The sequence below is a fragment of the Poecilia latipinna genome, unplaced genomic scaffold (genome assembly GCF_001443285.1).
Source record: "Poecilia latipinna isolate Pla-1442-1.1 unplaced genomic scaffold, P_latipinna-1.0 Scaffold1616, whole genome shotgun sequence".
Lineage (NCBI taxonomy): Eukaryota > Metazoa > Chordata > Actinopteri > Cyprinodontiformes > Poeciliidae > Poecilia > Poecilia latipinna.
The window spans coordinates 111,279-130,345 of record NW_015114232.1 but is presented as its reverse complement, the minus strand read 5'-3'; the positions used below and the strand labels follow the sequence as shown (position 1 = coordinate 130,345).

Here is a 19,067-nt window from a genome sequence, read left to right as displayed (position 1 = left end):
CCTGGGTACTCCGGCTTCCTCCCACAGTAAGAAAACAAAATCAAAACATACATGTCAGATCAGGAGTGTGTTGGTGTGTGTTCACACTCCGTGACGGATCGGTTCGCCGTCAACCCGCTCACAACAACCTAGATGGATGAAATTTAAAAAAGTGAAAACTGATCATGATGAGTGTTTGTGTTTTCTGTTGTTTATTTTCATTACGGTCTTTGCTTATTAGTTCAGTCCTTGTTATGTTCTGTGTTTTCTGTGTAGTTATTTTTGAGGTTTTCTGTGTTTAGTCTTGTCCCTGTCCTGTCTTCCCCGTTGATTGCTTCCCAGGTGTGTCTCATTCCCTGATTACCCTCCCTGTGTATGTAAGTCCATCTGTTGTCTCTGTCTCTTGTTGGATCGTTGTTGCGTGCTGTGCATCAGTCTGTGTCTTAGCCTTTCCAGTAGAGCTGTTAAGTCCTGGTCGGGTTCACTCTCATTGTCCGTCTTTTAGTTTCAGTTGCTACCGGTTTTAGCTTATGCTTAAGTTCTATGCTACAGGTGTCAAACTCCAGTCCTCGAGGGCCGGTGTCCTGCAACTTTTAGATGTGCCTCTGCAGCACCACACCTGAATAGAATAATTAGGTCATTAGCAAGACTCTGGAGAACTGATCTACACAAGGAGGAGGTAATTAAGCCATTTCATTCCAGTGTTTTGTACCTGTGGCACATCTAAAAACTTCAGGACAGCGGCCCTTGAGGACTGGAGTTTGACACCCCTGTTCTATGCCGTGCCGCCTGTACTGGACTGTCTGAACTTCTCATTATTAAATCATCTTCATCTTAAATCTGGGTTTCTGCGTTCATTCTCACCACTTCATGACACTTGTATTGAGTTTCTTGGTTATTTCCTGGGTTTTGTGCATTTTGGTTTACTCTGTTATCAGCGTTATGTAACAGTTGTAGAATGAATCACGTCAAGGAACCAGGATTTGCATTGATTTATTCCTGTTTAAAACAAAAACATGTTCAGCAGCAGCTCCTGGCTCTGGCTTTCCCACACACACCTTTACTATCCAAAAGAACAAAAAAAAAAAAACATGTTGACACGGTAAACTGGATAAATGTCGCCAACGTGGGAATTAAATACCCAGAACAGTGTTGTGCTAAACATCTAAAAGTTAAACTATTTACAACTTATGAGTTGAGCAGCATACTTTTTTTTTTTTACATTTTGAATATTTAAATGTACAAGCAGAAGACAGCTCTGTGCGTTTACCTCTCCCCAGCCAATTTCAAGCCATGGACATGCAGCCTGCTGAAGACAATCTTGAGCCTCCTCAGAGCTTCTGCCTCATCAGGAGCAAATACAAGCAAATCGTCCAAATAACAAAGCAGCGTCAAAAAGTTCTGATCACCAAAGATGTTCATCATGAGGCGCATGAAGTTGGCAGGACTGTTACAGAGGCCCTGAGGTAGCCTGTTAAACTCATACAGCCCCATGGGTGTGGTGAAGGCTGTTAGTTTTTTATCATCCTCAGCCATGGCGATGTTATAAAAACCAGAGGTGAGGTCCATGGCACAGAATATGGCACTCCCACCCAGAGCTGTCAAGCAGTCCGACTGGTGCGGCAGCGGGTGAGCATCCTTAACTGTACGAGCGTTTAGCCAGCGATAGTCCACACACACCCTTAGATCTCCATTCTTCTTCCACACCAGCACTACAGGAGACGCTGATGGCTCAACTAGAATGGCACTGCCCTCGGAGAGAGGTGAGTTTTTGGGAAGTCTGCCCCAAATCAAATGTTCTTGCTTTGGGAGAAGAGTGACTGCCTGCACCAGTTCAGCTGTTCCAATAAAATCTGGGATTACATCACCTCTCCATCCCCCAATGCCAGATAGCATACTAACAAACTGTATTACTTCTGGTGTTTGGGCAGACTCGGGTTTACTCATAACTTGCCAAAAGTGAGGAGACTGTTTGAACTGGTTTAGAAGGTGTTTGATGACATTTGTGCCCAGAATTAGGTGATCTTTCTGCCCAGGGACCACTAGAGCTGGAACACTAAATACACAGTCATACACTTCCATTTTCAATTCATGGATGCATTTGGGTTTTACTTGAACTCCTCCACAACCTACAAGAACGATATCATTATTAATTCAGACTATTCGAAGTGCCCAAAGGAAACATTTTTTCTGTTACTAAAATGGTTAGAAGCATGAAAAATGGTTTTGATTAATCTGTTACATTGGAAAAGCAGGTTGGCAAAGATTTAACGGGAATTATAGGCAACACAATAGATCATTTTTCATTTTATTCTACTGACTTTATTCTGTTATACCTTTATTCTTGTTAACCACAAAGAGATTGATGATGATTATGTTTAAATTGTATTATTTCAATATGTGCATACACCATTACCTTAAGTTAAATCTTAAGTTCTTCTTTTAAAGTGGAAAAAATGTGATGAATAAAGAGATTCTTGTTTAAAATATAAATGTTTGAACAACGTTAAAATGTTTCTGTTGTAGTCTTTTAGAAAATTAAGCACTAAAAATTATTTTGAGATAGAAGGAGGATATTTTGGTAAAATGTTGGTGTTTTGTGATGAATTGAGTGATGGAAGATAATCCAGCTTCTCTGATAAAGAGGGAAGTTCTGCCCTCTAATGGGTCGAATGGGCACTGCATGATAAAGGTTAACGGCCTTTGCATGTGACGTCACGCTTTTCAGAAATCTGCCCGCTCCGCCATGATGGACGTCAAAAACAACCAATGTGCCTGGGAAGCCTGTCAAAGTCGCCTAATATTGATTTCACTTTAAAAATGGTCTTAGGACGCTGCGGTCGGCTACATAAACAGGCAAGGATGCAAACCAAACTTGTAATTTTATTGTGTAACTTCATGAGGAAAGATATGGCGGCGAAGGATGGCAGCCGTCAATCATAAAAACTGGCAGCCTTTGGTGTAATCGCGAATTTATAGCGAACGCTTTTTACAAGTTAAGAAGGAAAAGCTGCTTATGACATATGAATCATGTGGTGTGAACTCAGACAAACTGGGCAGTTTGATCACCAGGTCAGGAGGGAGGAGGTTTGGGTCGGTTTCTAAGCTAGTTTACAACTTTTGTAAATACCGCAGCCTATGAGTCCCACCCAGGTGTGTTACATAGAAACCATGAATAAATTGGTAAAAACAACTTGGGAAAACAATTTCAGTTTATCTGGTAAACTCTCCCGTCCGTCACTTCCCACCTTGAATGATAATGCAAAGGGTCAATACTAAAACATAGAATATTAATGATTCTGATACATTTGCCATTCAGATTTTTATTTGAACTGTTATAATAAGGTGAAATGAATCTGTTCAGATGGCAGACTTCACTTTAAAACACGGAAAGTACTGAGTCAGGGATCTTAGACCTTAAGTTGTGAGATTAATAACATAACATGGTATCAGACTATATTTATCTACACATTCACACATTTACAAAGAAAGTCACAACAGTTAGCATATAAACACTTTAGAATTGCCCTTAAAATTACAGCACATAGAAATCTGATTAAATAAAATGAAATCAGTGTGTCTGCAAAATGTCAGATATATATAAAACTTTAACATTAAACAGTTAAACAAAATCAACCACATAATGCTTTATTTTGTTCATTAAAATTTAGAATTTTAGCGTTAAATAGAAAAACTAGGCATTTTTAAATAAATACAATAAAATTTGGTTCCTTTCTGCAAGAATCTAGTAACTGCTTCACAAATGTAGGCGAGTGGAGAATCCAAGTCTATATTTCCTTTAGAAAAGCAAGGGGAAAATAATTGCTGAGAATTAAAGACACATTTTTATAAATCTTTTAGTTTGTTTTCTCTGCAAAAAAGTTGCAGACAATAAACCCAGAGGATAAGTTAAATTTAATAAACTTGACAGCGCTGTTTGTGAATCCTTTAGTTTTTCCTTTAGTTTGAAGTTTAAAATGATTTGTTTTTTTTAAATATTGTCGTCTTCATGACCTGAACCTGAAGGTTTGCTGTCAGAAAATCAGCCAGTTTAGCTTTTGAAGATTTCTTTTCTGATAAGTTCATAGTTAATGTCTTTCTTAATGTTGAGACATTCATTCACACACAAACATGGTTAATTATAATCAATGTTACTTATTAAAGTAAATTTTAATCTTAAGGCTTTGATGGTTCATTGTGAGCAATAAATGAAATCAGAACCAATAAAAACAATAGATCTATCAGGACGGATTAGAGCAGAGGAGAGGTTAGCGATGATTCTTCTAGAAACCTGATGAACCTTTTCGGTCTGAAGCTTTGATGTTCTCCAGATGTGCCTGGTTTCCTCTGGGTAATTCAGTTTCCTCCCACAGTCCAAGTTAAGCAGATTTGAGTTTCTACATTATGTGTACATGTGTGTGTGTGTTGATTTTTGTTGGATATGTTCTCTGATCATTCTCTTTGCAAATTGAGCATTTACATGCTGAGAGTTCAGATCTGAACGATAACCTTGTTGTATTACATATTTACAGAAATGAATAGGTTATCTGTCCATCTTTTGAGTGCTGCTGAGTTCACTTTGTAAAACATTCTTCTCAAAAGGATCAGCCATCATTATTCAACCTGAATCAGGGAAACTAAAGAGGATTCATCCTCAAGCTCCTGGGTTTGTTCAAACCCAAATGCAGCATAGAGTGGTTCAGTGAATGTTGTCTGAAACGTATGAAGATGGCTCTTTTTTGGGATGGAAGCTCTTCTAAGGAGCAAGTAAAAGGACACAGTGCCTGCAGACCAGTCCAAATACACTCCCAGCGTGTTGGTGTTGGTGTTTTCGAGCGGTTTTACTGCTGTTGGTGTGTTGTTGTGCCAGGCAGTGAAACTCTGAGGACTGCATGAAAGAGCCCAGGACTGATCGTTCCCACCAATGCAGCACTCGTCACTCTCCCCCTTCCTCCCGATTCCTTTGTATGTCAGTCCTATTCTGACTGTCCCTTTCCATCGGACCTCCCAGTAGCAGCGACCAGTCAGACCATTAGTGCACAGCACCTGCTTCCAGGTGTCAAACCTCTCTGGATGGTCGGCGTATGGCTGCTCCTCCTTCACAACCTTCACTTGTTTGTTGTCCGGTGACAGCATCAGATTTCTGTTTGCTGTGCCGGGATCCAGTATCTGCTCAAGGAAGACTGACGAACGACAAAAGACTGGAGTTAGTGCACATTTTTATTTTCATAAATCCATATTTGTGTCATTATTTTCATCTTGGCTTTATCTAGAATAGTTTATATACCTTAATTACTTATTTAGGGGTTCAAAAATAAAGCTTTATAATCCTATTAATCTCAGATGTCTTAGCCAATAACTTCAGGTTCTCTATGTGCTTTTACCATAGAGGGCAGAATTGCCAGACATTTTAACAGACTCTCCTTAGCAGAGTCACTGAATACTTGATGAGATTTCTGCCCTGATCTGCGCTGCATCAAGTCGTTACAGAATCATACATCAAGCCAGCAATCCTCTGCACAAGACAGTTTTTCAAAATCAAATCAGTATGACAGAATGAAATGACCTTTGATATGGAGCTCAGCAAGCTTGATAAACATATTTCTACATAAAATGAATTTCAAAAAACTTGTTTTACACAAGTTTAGCAAATTAGTGGCATCTGGTTTCAGTTTTACTGTCAATATCACTGTTGGAAAGACAGTTAGTTATGGCACCGAGATATTTAGTTTGTATTGAATGTTTCTCATTTAATGTGTTAAGGTGTCAAGAGACATCTGGTGGCCAGTATTGGTAACTGCGCTCTTTCGTTTAAAACGGGTTAAGCAACATAAGCAGCGCTAATTTTGTGCTAACATTGACAACACATAGGTTTAACATAAGAGCTGCATAGACAATTGTGTGTTTTGTCACTGTAGATACGCCACGTTTAGCTCAGGCTTGATATTATTGGTTGTTTGTTCTGTCATATTTGAGGCTGTTTATGGTAGGAGCTACATGCTAATGCTATCCACACTGTGGAATGTTTGCTGTGTGCTGTAATCTCTGTTAAACATATAAGTTATGAGTGTTTAACACCTGATTGTTCAACAAAACATACAGACTAAGTATATCTGTCTTTATAACCTTTTATTTGAGGTTTCTCTTAATGTCACTGAATCTAATCTGTATGAATTGTATTGGTATGAATTTGAATTGTAAATAAACTGAACTGAAATGGAAAGGAATATAGAAAGTAGGACACTAGAAAGGTTTTACTTACACCTTTGGGGTGATGGATTCAGGCGATGTTTTCCACAATGATCCCAGCTGTATAAGAAAGAGGAAAATTAAAGATGTTGAAGATATGCTGTGAATATGACGAGTTGAGCAGGTACACATAGTAATCGTTTTGTGCTGAAATGATTTATCTGGATGAAAATAATTAAATGTACTTTAGAGTTTTCAGTTTCCAGTTTGGATCCTTCAGCCCAGCGGTAAAAACATCCAGTCCTGATCCTCCTGGATGGTTGAAGCTCAGGTCAAGCTCTCTCAGATATGAAGGATTGGAGATCAGAGCTGAAGCCAGATATGCACAGCCTTTCTCTGTGACCAGACAGCCTGACAAGCTGTAAATATGCATCAAAACAAATTGTTACATCAGCAACTTATGAATAAATGTAAAAATCCAAGCTATAAAAACCATACACTGAAAGAATTTCCCTTTACACAGGTTTTTCTTCAGGGTGTCCATATGTGCTCTTGGCACCAGGATACCTTAGGCCGCAGTTTGATGATTGACTTTGTTGTCTTTTTTATCTGATCTGTCACCGAATGTCCTGAACATTTGGGTGAAGAGGTCAACTGACCACTACTTGGTGGTGAATTGGCTCCAATGGTGGTGAAAGGTACCAGTCAGACCTGGCAAACCCAAGTGTATTGTAAGGGTTTGCTGGCAGTATCTGGCAGAGTTTCCTGTTGGATTGAGCGACAGCTCCAACCTCAGGCACAGCTTTGAGCCCCTCCTGGAGGAGGCAGGGACACTGACTCAGAGAGGGAAGTTCTGTGCCTCCGTTGTGAAGATGGCTGACTGGAGCTGTTTTTGTCCTGGCCGTGGATCACTGGACCAGCTCTACACCCTCAGCAAGGTCCTGGAGTTTGCATGGGGGTTTGCCCAACCAGTATGTGTTTTGTGGACTTGGAGAAGGTGTCCATCTGTGTTTCTTGGGGAGTCCTTTGGGTGTGTATTCTGGGAGTATGAAGTATCAGGCTCTTTGATAGGGGCTGGTAGGCTGCTATGTGAGTGATGCCAGAGCTAAGTCTGCATTGCTGGCAGTAAGTCAGGCTCATTTACAGTGAGTTGGACTCTGCCAAGGTTGCCTTTATGAACATAATTTCTTGGCACAGCCAAGGTGTTTAGGGATTTTGTTTTGGTGGCCTCAGGACTACATCTTTGTATTTTGCAGGTCATGTAGTCATATTGGCTTAAGGGCTGTTGTAAATGATTATTTTGGTAATTACTTTATTATTTTAGTAACATCTATTGATTATTCTGACAATCAAGTAATCGGATAAAAAAATTATGAAGTATAATATTGTTAATATCGCCATGACAGCAGTACTAATATTGTCCCAAATTTTCATATTTGTGCATCCCTAACAATTACTTTTCTGTAGTCTAAAAAATTAACTAGTAACAATAATAGCTTACATATTAAATTAATCTGGTCAAAATTTTACAAACATCTGAAATTATATTCAATTTATTAATAAAGCAGCAGGCTCACAAAGACACATAACAATGATTATGTTTATGAATTAATTCAATATAATAGATGAACTCTCACTTTGTCCAGACATTTACAGCTTTTGTGTACATGTACGCAAAGGGATTTGGCACCTTCGTCACACACAGAAAAACACATCAGCTATGTCCTGCCATGGTGTTCTCTGCCACTCCTTTGTCGCGACCAAGATGGTAATGAAATTATTTTCTGATTTGTCTGTAAAGCTCTGCTAAACAATCAACTACAGCAGCCCGCTGTGTCTCATCTGTATCTCCATGAGTCTCCGCTGTTCCTGTATACGTACACCCACCTTCTTTGGGTCGAGTCTTTGGGTTGGGGAACAGCTCCTGTCCCAGGTGGAGGAGTTTAAGTATCTTTGGATCTTCTTCACAAATGAGGGACAAAATGGAATGGATGATGGACAATCGGACTAGTATTGCATTTGCAGAAATGCACACTCTGTGCCGGTCTCTTGTGGTATAGAGAGAGGAGAGCCAAAAGGTGAAGCTCTCAGTTTTTCGGTTGATCTATGTTCCTACCCTCATCTATGGAAGAAGCTTTGGGTAGTTGTATCCACGAGAATGTGGATACATTTGGCATCTGGTTTGGATGTCTACCTGGTGAGGGGTTCTGGGCATGTCCCACAGAGAGGAGACCCAGTGGAAGACCCAGGACACACTGAGGGACTATGTTTCTCACCTGACCTGGGAATGCATTGGGGTTCCCCCAAAAGAGCCAAAAAATCTTTAAAAATATATATTTCCTCAATCTTCCAAATACTGACCTGAGAACCTTCAGTTTACACTTTGGATTCCTGAGTCCATAAGAAAGCAAATCTACTCCTTCATCATGCAGATCATTGTCACTCAGGTCCAACTCTCTGAGGAAAGAGTTCTCAGCAGTTAACACTGGCACCAGATGTATACTGGTCCTCTGTGACAGGTTACAGCTACACAGCCTGAAAGATAAATTCCAGATCATTACTTATTTTCATTTTCTCTCTTAAATAAATAGTAACATTTTCTTGAATTTTGTGTGATACATACAGAGACTTCTTTGATACTTTCACCACTGGTGCTAGCCACATAAGGGCTTCCTTTGATTTAGAGAACCTCTTGAAGTCAAAAACATCAAACACTTTTTGTGAAGACAACAAGACAAAGGTCAGTGCTGACCACTGAGAAGAGGTGAGCTCTTTTTCAAGGACTTCTCCACTCAGGTACAGCCGTATCTCCTCCTCTAGAGAGTGGTCATTCAGTTCATTCAGCCAGTGAAACATCCGGATGCTTTTCTCAGCATCAGGACAATCCCTGATATTTTTCTTGATGTGTTGAACAAGCATTTTTTGAACCTGCGGAACATTTTTGGTCTTTTTCAACAAGCCTTGTAGGAGGTCTTGGTTTGTTTTCAGTGAAAGCCCCAAGAGAAAGCGGGTAAACATGTCCAAGTATCCATCTGGACTCTCCAAAGCCTTGTCCACTGCACTCTGGTAAAATTGTTTAAATTTAGATTCGGGTTGCAAAGCACTGCGACTTCTTCTCACCAGATTGTCTCCAGCCTTCATGAACATCAAGAAGACATAAAGTGCAGCCAGAAACTCTTGAATGCTCCGATGGACAAAACAAAACAGCCTTTTCTGGCTCAGTATGCTCTCTTCCTTGAAAGTCTCTGTAAACACTCCTGGGTAAGTCGATGCAGTGTTTATGTCAATGCCATACTCTTTTAGGTCCTCTTCATAAAAGAGCAGGTTTCTTTTCTCCAGCTGCTCAAAGGCTAGTTTTCCCATTGCAAGAAAGATTTTCTCAGTCTCTGAATTCCAGATGGAATCAGTCAAAACTTTTTTCTGATACTTGGCATTGTCCTGTTTGACCTGTACAGCCAAGAAGTGGATATACAACTCAGTCAGGGTTTTGGGAAGCTCTGTTTTCTCTTTATCTTTCAGGACCTGATCCAGAACTGTAGCGGTGATCCAACAGAAAACTGGGATGTGACACATTGTGTGGAGGCTTCTTGATGCCCCAATATGAGAGATTAATTTACTGGCCTCTTCCTTGTCTTGGAATCTCTTCCTGAAGTATTCTTCCTTCCGCTGGTCTGTGAAACCTTTGATTTCTGTCTCACTGTCAACATACTGAATAGGGATCTGATGGACTGCTGCAGGTCGTGTGGTTATCCAGAGACGGGCTGAGGGAAGTAGCTTCCCTCTGATGAGGTTTACGAGTATCATGTGGACTGAGGAGGGTTCTGTAACATCTGTCAGAATCGGAGCGTGGTGGAAGTCCAGAGGAGGCTGAAGTTCATCCAGACCATCAAAAATAAACACAATCTGGAACTCTTCAAAGTTGCAGATTCCTGCTTTTTTTATCTCAGGAAAGAACTCATGGATCAGTCCCACTAAGGTGATGTTTTGAGATTTCAGCAAGTTGAGCTCTCGGAAGGTGAATGGGAAGATAAACTGTATATAGTTGCTGGCTTTACCTTCAGCCCAGTCCAAGGTGTACTTCTGTGTCAAGAGTGTTTTCCCAATACCAGCAGCACCTTTGGTCACCAGCGTTCTGATTTGATCATCTCTTCCAGGTTTAAAAACATCCTCACAGCTGACGGTTGTTTCTGGATCATCTGGTTTCAAGGATGCTGCTTCAGATTGTTGGACCTCATGCTCATTGTTGACCTCTCCTTTCTCTTGCTTTGTGACATAAAGCTCAGTGTAGATCTGATTCATAGACGTCAGTTTTCCTCTCCATGAATTACCCTCAAACAGGTACTGACACCTTTTGGCCAGGCTGGACTTTAATTTCACCTGGCAAATAGCAACTTGAGTTTCTGAAACAACAGACAACATAATATTGTTGTTGTGAATATTAGGTAAATACATGAAACAAAATCTATCTTTTCTAAGTTCAGGATGTTTTTATTGATCCAGATAATAAAAGTCACTGTCATGACACATTAATAACAAAAGAATGTGATTGTTTCTCACTATTTTGTAAAGAATCAGCCAGCTGCTCTTCATTTCGTCTCTTCAGGAAGTTCAGTGTGATTTTCAGGAATGCATCTCTGTTGTCACTCCTTTGCTCTTCATCACCAGCTGTTTTATCATCCACATTAAGACACCCTGAGCCCTGTGGACTCAGCATGTTCTTCATCTTCTGCAGTTCAGTCCTTACAAAACTTATAATGTCATCCTCAATCACCTGGAAAAGCACAAAAATCCTATGACACCTTTTTTTCAATAATAATCGGAGAAAGGGCACCACCTTGCATAAATTAACCAAACATGAAACCATAACAGATACTGGCGTCTACGTGCTATGGAAGATTTTCTGAAGCCATATTATACTCCTATTGTTGTTACATTTAATGAAAAATACATCTGTTAAATAAATGACATTATAAGATGTTCCAAACTGTGTGTCTTGGCTGCTTGAGGTCAGAGGAGGATGAATCCTTCATGCTATGATCTCAGCACCTCTAGGAGGTCAGAGCACTTCTTTTTTCTCTCCATAGTAGCTCTGCCTGGTCTGGCTTTCTGCTTGGCTGTGATACCATCCTGGACAGAGGCTAAGATGATGCTGCCAACAACTAAACATTCTCCCTTTCTGGCTGTTAATTTTTTACTTTTCATTAAGATAGAAAGAACTCCCACATCGGTTCTTCTGGGTTTTTTGTGTGGATCTGCTCTGTCTTCTCCAAGAACCAATCGGTCGTGGCAAATGGCCATTGTACTGAACCAGGTTCTGGTTACCAGGTTCTGGTCCTGCTGGAGGTCTCTTCCTATTAAAGGGGAGTTTTTCCTCTCCGATGTCGCTACATGCATGCTCAGAATGAACGATTGGTGTGAAGTGAATGACACAACTCAGAAAGTGTCTGTTGTTGTCAAACGCTCATCCAGGAGCAGTGAATGCTGCAGTGACTCGATGCAATCTTCCAGGTTTCCTTAGAAAACTTTTTCAACTAATTTGAATAATGAAACAAGCTTGATGGACTGTTTGATAACTAGGACTAATTGTAATGTATGATTTAACTGAAGCAAAGTGCCTTCAGGCGGCGTTTGTAGTGAATTGGCGCCACATAATAAACTGAATTGAACTGAATGTAACTGAATAGGGTTTGTTTGTGTTACACCATACAAAATTTACACATTTACATTGTATCCACACCAATTGCAAATAATTTGATGATTCTCCAATGTTATGCAGGTTAATTATTTAGTTTAACTCTAGTTACGTTAAGTTAAAAAAAACACTTTATTCACAATAGGAATCAGTCTGTCTTCTCTTTTTTCAGACCTCTTGAGCAGGGATGAGACACTGTGAGCATTTTATATATTTTGTTTTTTAAATAATTTTTGCTCCTGGTGGTTTTTATCTGTTGGAGGCTTTACAGGAAGAAGGGCAGAGACAGAAGGATAGGACATGCAGTAAATGACCAGGGGGCTGGAAACTGAACCCAGGACTGCATATGATGCACCTGCTTTACTGCTGGGCCTCCTGGTACCTGGCTTTGGGTGAAGTGAACATGTGTGAGAAATGTTTTATTTCATGAGCAAAAACTCTGTTTCCTACTTTTCACCTGTTTTCTTTGATTATTGACTGATTATGACCAACAGCTCATTATCACCTGCCTTTTCTACATTGTCATTGTTGTTGCTGCATTGACCGAAACTAAAATTAGCTCATCAAGAGGCTATGTCTGCCAGTAAACGGCAACAATGTGAACAAACAGGATTTAGGTCTTTAAAACTTGGGACTTTCCTGATGGGAAATCTGATGTGAACCAACTCTTTAGGGTCATTTCCTCTCATAAAATATGAAAAAGTTATACCATTTGAGAAAGTTTATTTTGCTGCTCAGATCATTCACAGTTTGTCCTGAACTCAACTGAAACTAAGCTGAAAAGAAAACCAAAAACAAAATGTGTGTAAGATCTGAAGAAATAAAGCTGCATTTATACCTTGAAAACAGAATCCAGATGCTCTTTATGGTCTCTGTCAGTCTCTGATCTCTGGTTGGAGAAAGTCGATATTCGAGCCAACCTAAGAGACGAAGAAAAGAAATGAAGAAAGGCCACAGCAGATTACAGGCTAACTTTAGTCCACTGCAGTCACACTCACTGTGATACAGCTTGGTGTTACCAAGGCAATTATCTGTTTGCTTTGAAGCAAAAATCAGATGCAGTAAAATAATATGAAAATCTTTGCTGTTGAATAAAATACTTTTTTGCTCATTTCCATTTAACTTTTTTAAAAACAGATGTAAGAAGAACATTAGTTTGACTAATAATGCTTTGGTAAGATTGTAATCATTTTTATTATAGTGCCTGATTTATTATTCACCTGCTTCAAAAATGTCCTGTATTTCTCTTAGGTACCTGCTAGAGTCCACTGCAGTGCAGGCCGTCTTCAGCTCAGATAAAATGTCATTTTATATTCAAAAATGAGGAAATTACAGTTTTAATGATCTTGATTCTTAAAACAAGCTGAGCAGAGAGAGGGCCTCAATGAAGCAGAACTACTAAGTATAACTAAAAAAGCTTAAGCTTTTGTATCTTCTCATTGTTTTGGTTCATCTATGAATAGATTTTATAAAAAGCTGCCAGTCTGGTTTTCATCCGGTTTATTTTTATTTCTTCTCAGAAACTACTCTCACATTCTTTTTTTTTTTAGCTAATTATGACGCAAGAGCAGCCATGACATTTCATATTTGTTGCCATGGCACCCTTATGTTGTTCTTTTAGCACTTTTTAAACACAACATAAATTAGTTGAGTTTTTGTTTATGTAATGAATTTGTGTTGGCCTCATTTTAAAAGGCCTTAATATTTGTGATAAAGTCTTACATTTCCAGAAGCGAGTGGCCTCGTGTCTTGGGTTCAGTTGGTTCATCTTTAGATTCCTCAGGACTCTCAGCAAACGTGGACACCAAACATGGCTGATGTGGTTCTGATGTCTCCTGATCCACTTGGCTTCAAAACAATATTAAGATTTATTAGTTACATTTAAAAGTTAAAGGTAGTTCAAATCTGTGTCACACATAAATTTGAAATTCATTATTTCAACAGCTGGTCAAAGTCCATAGTAATTACTGGACTTTGATAAATCTGGTTTCTGCAGTCATTTGGTGTCAACATATAAAATTTAAACATTCATAAATAGTTTCAATTAATATTTGTTCCACAAATAAAATGTAAAAAGATTTATTACAACTGAAAATTCCCATAATAAAGTACAGTCTCACTTTTCATTTCCGGTGGGTTCTCTTTGCTTGAATTGAAGTGGTTGATCTTTAGACCTGTCACTTTCCATGGACTCACGATTTGCCTGGGAAGGTCCTGGTCCATGCAGCTTCATTTGGCTTCAAGACAAAGTGTACATCAAAATTAGCTATTACAATTTTTTTGTTTGAATTTAAAATGTGTTTTAAATTCAAACATATTTAATCAATTATTTCTGAGTATGACTCAGTAAAGTCTTATATTCTATTATCAGATAAGAGGCGATCAAGTGATTCTCGTCTCTTCTGAGCCTTTTGGATTCTACACACAGGTTGACAGATAAATCTGTTCTCTGGAAAGCCATTTGGCGTCAACACAAACTGTGAATAACCAGAACATTTAAATTAAAACTTGTTCTTCAAATAAAATGTCAAATGATTGACTAAAAAAAAAGTTCTTTTCAGAGTCCTCCTTCCTTGAATTCAATTAGCTCAACTTTAGACCAGTAAAGTTTTTGTTTTAATGTAAAAATAGTTTAAATCAATATTCTTCTGTGTATTGGTCAGTAAAATCTTAAGAGGTGATCAGGTGATTCTGGTCTCTGCTGGTCCATTTGGCTTCGACATAACATAAAATTGGTCACGTGAAAGATTTAGTATTGATTAAAATCTTTTTGACTAACCAGAACACTTTCTACTAGCTGAGTAAAATCTTATAACAGTTAAGAAATCTTACATTTGACTTTCAGGCGAGACGTTGTTGAAATAAATTGGGTCAATTTTAGACCTTTCAGTCGCCATGGACACGCAGCTTAAATCAGATGACTCTGGTCTTTCTTGTTCCATTTGGCTTCAGCGCAAAATGAGCAGGTAACATTTATGTTAGAGCAGAACTATGAGCTGAACACTGTCAGTAAAAAACATAATTCATATTCTCACCTGTTATCTGTAGCCTGCTTGTTCATATGTGCAGACAAAGTAGATTTAGGTGAAGAATTGTTTTCCTCCATTTCCTCATTTGAAAGTATTTTACACCTTTGGCAAATATCAGGTAGAATTGTCATTTGAAAAATAAAAAGAAATAAATTACAATTAAATACATGCAGTTTAAGCGGTTAAGGATTCCTACCTGTAAAGGTTTAATCCACCTCAGAACGATAAACCAGTGTAAAACACAGCATCGCTTCCCAGATGAGTGAGTGAGTCTGATTTGTTGTCACTCTGGTTAAACCAGTCAGTCACATGGATTTTGTGTCTGATGACAGGAAGCAATGTCAGCGTAATTTGAATACAGCCACTTACTGGACTGGAGCACAACTAGTTACCAGTTAATGTTTGGTTTGAGCACTGGTTGTTCCTGGTTTCTTTTTGAACTTTCTAACCAAATTCTTCTCCATCTGATGGTGACAATTTGGGTCAAAGTTGACCCAATTGAGTGTTTTAACATTGTAATGAATCAAAACACTCATTATAGCTGGGTTTGAAATAGATAAATCAAGCTAACATTAAACCAACCTTGATCTTATAAAAAATGTTTTACTTTGCTTAAAAACATTGTGACAGGAAACATTCATTCAGACACAAAGACGAGTCATCAAATATCCATCCAGCAAAAATCCAGCGATCAAGTTGAAGCTTGCTAATTAACATTTATTCAACTATAAATGGGGATGTATACAGACATATTTAATAAATTAGAATATCATTGAAAAGTTTATTTGCTTCAGTAACTTACTAATGGAAACACATTATATAGGATAATAAAAGCTAATGTTTTCAATCCTTTATTTCCACTAACTATGATGATTTTCTGCTTACAGGTGATGGAAACACAACATTTAAGATTAGAAGATTACATCAGACGAATAACAAAACAGTATATGAGATGTAAAAAAAATAAATTACATAAATATACAAATTTTATATAAATCAGGACTTACATGTAAGTTACATTGTGTAAAATCATTCTGCCATGCACAAATGATGGTTCAAATAAATCAGCAAAAGTAGTAGATGAGTGCATTTAAACTTCTAACAGAACTTTTTCCAGATCACAATGAAAGTGAAGAATTCATGGAAATTTTGATCTTGAAGAGAGAGTTATTTCATATAAACCTGATAATTTTGTTTTTATGTCTGTTGCCATTTTACTTTATGGGGTTACATTCACTGCCACTTCCCTGTGATTTTTGTCTAAAAATTGGCGGCTAAATGCTACTCAATATGGTTTACATTTACATTCTTACATTAATTAATTATTAGATAATGAATACACCAATCTGCTTTGTTTCAACAAGTTTCAGCATTATGTCCCCATGATCATTATCTAGGGTCTGACCATTCATACATCACATATTTGCATCTTCTGTACTGAATATTGCAGTATGTAACGTCATTATTCATCTATTATGACATAAGTTAAAGACTTCTGTTGAGTGTCTTAAAAAATTAGCTCCCAGAGGATCAACAACATGAGACTGGGGCAATTTTGAGATACTTAGTAGATTTTAACAAATTCTGTGAATAGTTTGAAATCTCTATTGATTATATGTTTTTATGATCATTCTCTGTTTTATTTATTCGTTTATTTTCCAATCATGTTCAAAATAAACAATGAACTAAACTAAATACTGTTCATTTGGCCATCAAACTATCACTCGAAAAAATGGCAGTGAGCAGCGAGGACATTATTGCCACCTACTGGTCGATCTGCGTCACTGCCTCCTTACTCCAAGTTACGCAGAAGCAGGTGACGGATCAGATGACGGTCACGTGGCTCAGTCAGCTGACGCTAACTCTTAGCAGGACTGACGGTTTCCCAGCGGCAGCGACGGTCTGACGGTCAGCCAGGATGCCTTTCTCCGAGCTGTATTTTAACGTCGATAACGGCTACTTGGAGGGCCTGGTGAGGGGCTTCAAAGCTGGAATACTGTCTCAGGGCGATTACCTAAACCTGGTTCAATGCGAGACTCTGGAAGGTGAGATAAAGGAGACCGGAGCTAACGGCTAAATGCTAACATCAGCTGTCATCAGCTCTCTGTGAGGAAATGAAGGCTTTTAACTACAGACTTGAACCTTGCAGAAACTAGTTATTATTTATAATAGTCTATACGCATCAAAAATCATATTAATTTGTCCTGATAATATTAAACGATTGAGGAACTACGCGCTTGTCAATGCTAGTTAGCATCTCTATGTTAACTGGCTAGCTAGTAAATATAGGAAATTGTTCCCGAGATTATTGGGCTTTTTAGAGGAAGTGAAGCAGCTTTTTTCTCCACTGCCATTACTGTGTTTTTATTAAGATTATAAATGGATTTATAAACAAATCCCTGTAATAGCTTACATTCAGATATTCAGCTCTTATTTACAATATAAAATTTTTCAAAGTTACTTTGTTTTTATTCCTAACCACAGATTTATTAATTGAATTACATATGAATTAAATGATGGGTAAAGACTTTACCTTTATGTCATATGTCGGTATGAATTAAAAATAAGATTGTGGATGCCCTTTTTCACTGCTAAAGCAAAGCTCTGAAATTGCAAATTTTGCAAAATACTAATCAAAAAAGTCAAAAATATGCTTCTTAATCCATTAAGGATCGGACATTATAATTTAGTTTCACATCAGTTTTACAAGTAGAGAAGCTTGAAAAGTACTTGAGATTTTCCTGAAGTCAGACTTTCTTTTGCTCTGAATATATTTTTATTAATATGACCTTATTAATCACCTAAATGTTTTCATGTGTTCTCGTCCCTCCCAGGATATGATATATCATATATGTTAATCTCCATATTCTGTCTTTGTGTTCTCCCTGCAGACCTGAAGCTCCATCTGCAGAGCACCGACTACGGCAGCTTCCTTGCTAACGAGGCGTCGCCGCTCACCGTGTCGGTCATCGACGACAAGCTGAAGGAGAAGATGGTGGTGGAGTTTCGCCACATGAGGAACCAGTCGTACGAACCTCTGGCCAGTTTTATGGATTTCATCACGTAAGTGGAAATCCACCAAATTGAATCCGTTCCAACAACGCCTCTCACTGTTTCCTGTCTCACACTATAATGAATTTTCACATTCAAAATTACTTCATTAATCCCAAAGGGAAATTAAGTGTTGTTAATTTAAATTAAATTTAGTCATAAATTTAAATTAAAGTTCTGTTTAAGGTAGATCATCTAAATGCTTTAGATTGAAAAGCAATCCTCAGCACTCTGGAAACATTTGTTTTGTGTTTAATTTAAACATACTTATAGACTTAAACAGTGGTGGAGAAAGTACTTAAGTAAAAGTACAAATACACAGACAAAAACATACTCAAGTAAAAGTACCACATTAACATTTTACGTAAGTAAAAGTAAAAAAGTACTGGCTTTTAAAAATACTTAAGTATTAAAAGTAAAAGTACTTGCTGAATGCATTACTTAATCCCTAATACAATATCATTAAGATCATATTTAATTTTAATACATTAGAAATGTGCCATTTTAATGAACAATGCCACAGATAAAGCATGTTTTTATTGTGTTTACTCTCAGTAACATAGTTTAGTTTGGCAGGACGACATGGAACCAAGGAGCCAAGTAGCAGAGTTGTAGTCTAGAGCACCGAACCCAAGAAAATCAAGACCAGCACCCCGTGCTATATGACAATAACATTAAGTGCACCTATCAAAATTGCTTATCAAACTGATCTGAAAGATCCACTTTCCCATAAAAACACCTAGATATTAAATACTTAGAGCTGAAATATATTTAACCAGTATCAATTAAAACTCATTTCATTCTGTTTTGCTTTCATCGCTGTGCTACAATCCACAGAGGTCTCCTGCCATCCCTAAAAAAAATAACACCCTGGGCGGTTGGCCATATTGCCCATGTCAGAAATAACAACTCTACACCATTAAACATAGCAATTAACAACACTCAACTATGAACACTGTCCAAGGCCCAATAAGCAAGAAATAACCAAGCAGAAGGAGCACCGTGACTTTTATAATCCCTCCATGTCTCCCACCATGACATGTGACGAAAACAAAGAGCAATGAGCATGCTCTGTATTCTTACGTTCTTGTTTTATTTGTTCGCCAATTAAATAAATATAAATATAT

At 38.1% G+C, this 19,067-nt stretch overlaps 2 protein-coding genes across 2 annotated transcripts in view; one reads left to right on the top strand and one right to left on the bottom strand.

The window, feature by feature from the left end:
- Positions 1-4,056: 4,056 nt before the first annotated feature.
- On the bottom strand, positions 4,057-15,171 carry LOC106964028 (protein NLRC3-like). The gene is made up of 12 exons (XM_015059251.1): positions 15,086-15,171; positions 14,896-14,991; positions 14,693-14,806; positions 13,981-14,097; positions 13,583-13,708; positions 12,699-12,780; positions 10,726-10,939; positions 8,792-10,568; positions 8,530-8,703; positions 6,414-6,587; positions 6,242-6,288; positions 4,057-5,162 (listed from the first exon to the last, which is right to left on the bottom strand). Exons 2-12 carry the CDS (start codon positions 14,964-14,966, stop codon positions 4,594-4,596), a joined length of 3,465 nt encoding a protein of 1,154 aa, XP_014914737.1. The 5' UTR covers positions 14,967-14,991; positions 15,086-15,171; the 3' UTR covers positions 4,057-4,593.
- Positions 15,172-16,729: 1,558 nt separating this feature from the next.
- Positions 16,730-19,067, top strand: part of atp6v0d1 (ATPase H+ transporting V0 subunit d1) — a 14,393-nt gene continuing 12,055 nt past the window's right edge. The window contains exons 1-2 of the mRNA XM_015059268.1: positions 16,730-16,934; positions 17,781-17,952. Coding sequence (XP_014914754.1) covers positions 16,808-16,934; positions 17,781-17,952 — 299 coding nt within the window. The 5' untranslated portion in view covers positions 16,730-16,807. The remainder of the gene's footprint in view (positions 16,935-17,780; positions 17,953-19,067) is intronic.

Excerpts from the sequence above, each read along its gene's own strand:
- LOC106964028 (XM_015059251.1), bottom strand. The coding sequence starts at position 14,966 with ATGGAGGAAAACAATTCTTCACCTAAATCTACTTTGTCTGCACATATG. Across the intron at positions 13,709-13,980 it reads GAACCCACCGGAAATGAAAA|CCAAGTGGATCAGGAGACAT; the intron begins GTGAGACTGTAC and ends ATTGTTTTGAAG. Across the intron at positions 10,569-10,725 it reads GGCTGATTCTTTACAAAATA|AAACTCAAGTTGCTATTTGC; the intron begins GTGAGAAACAAT and ends CTGTTGTTTCAG.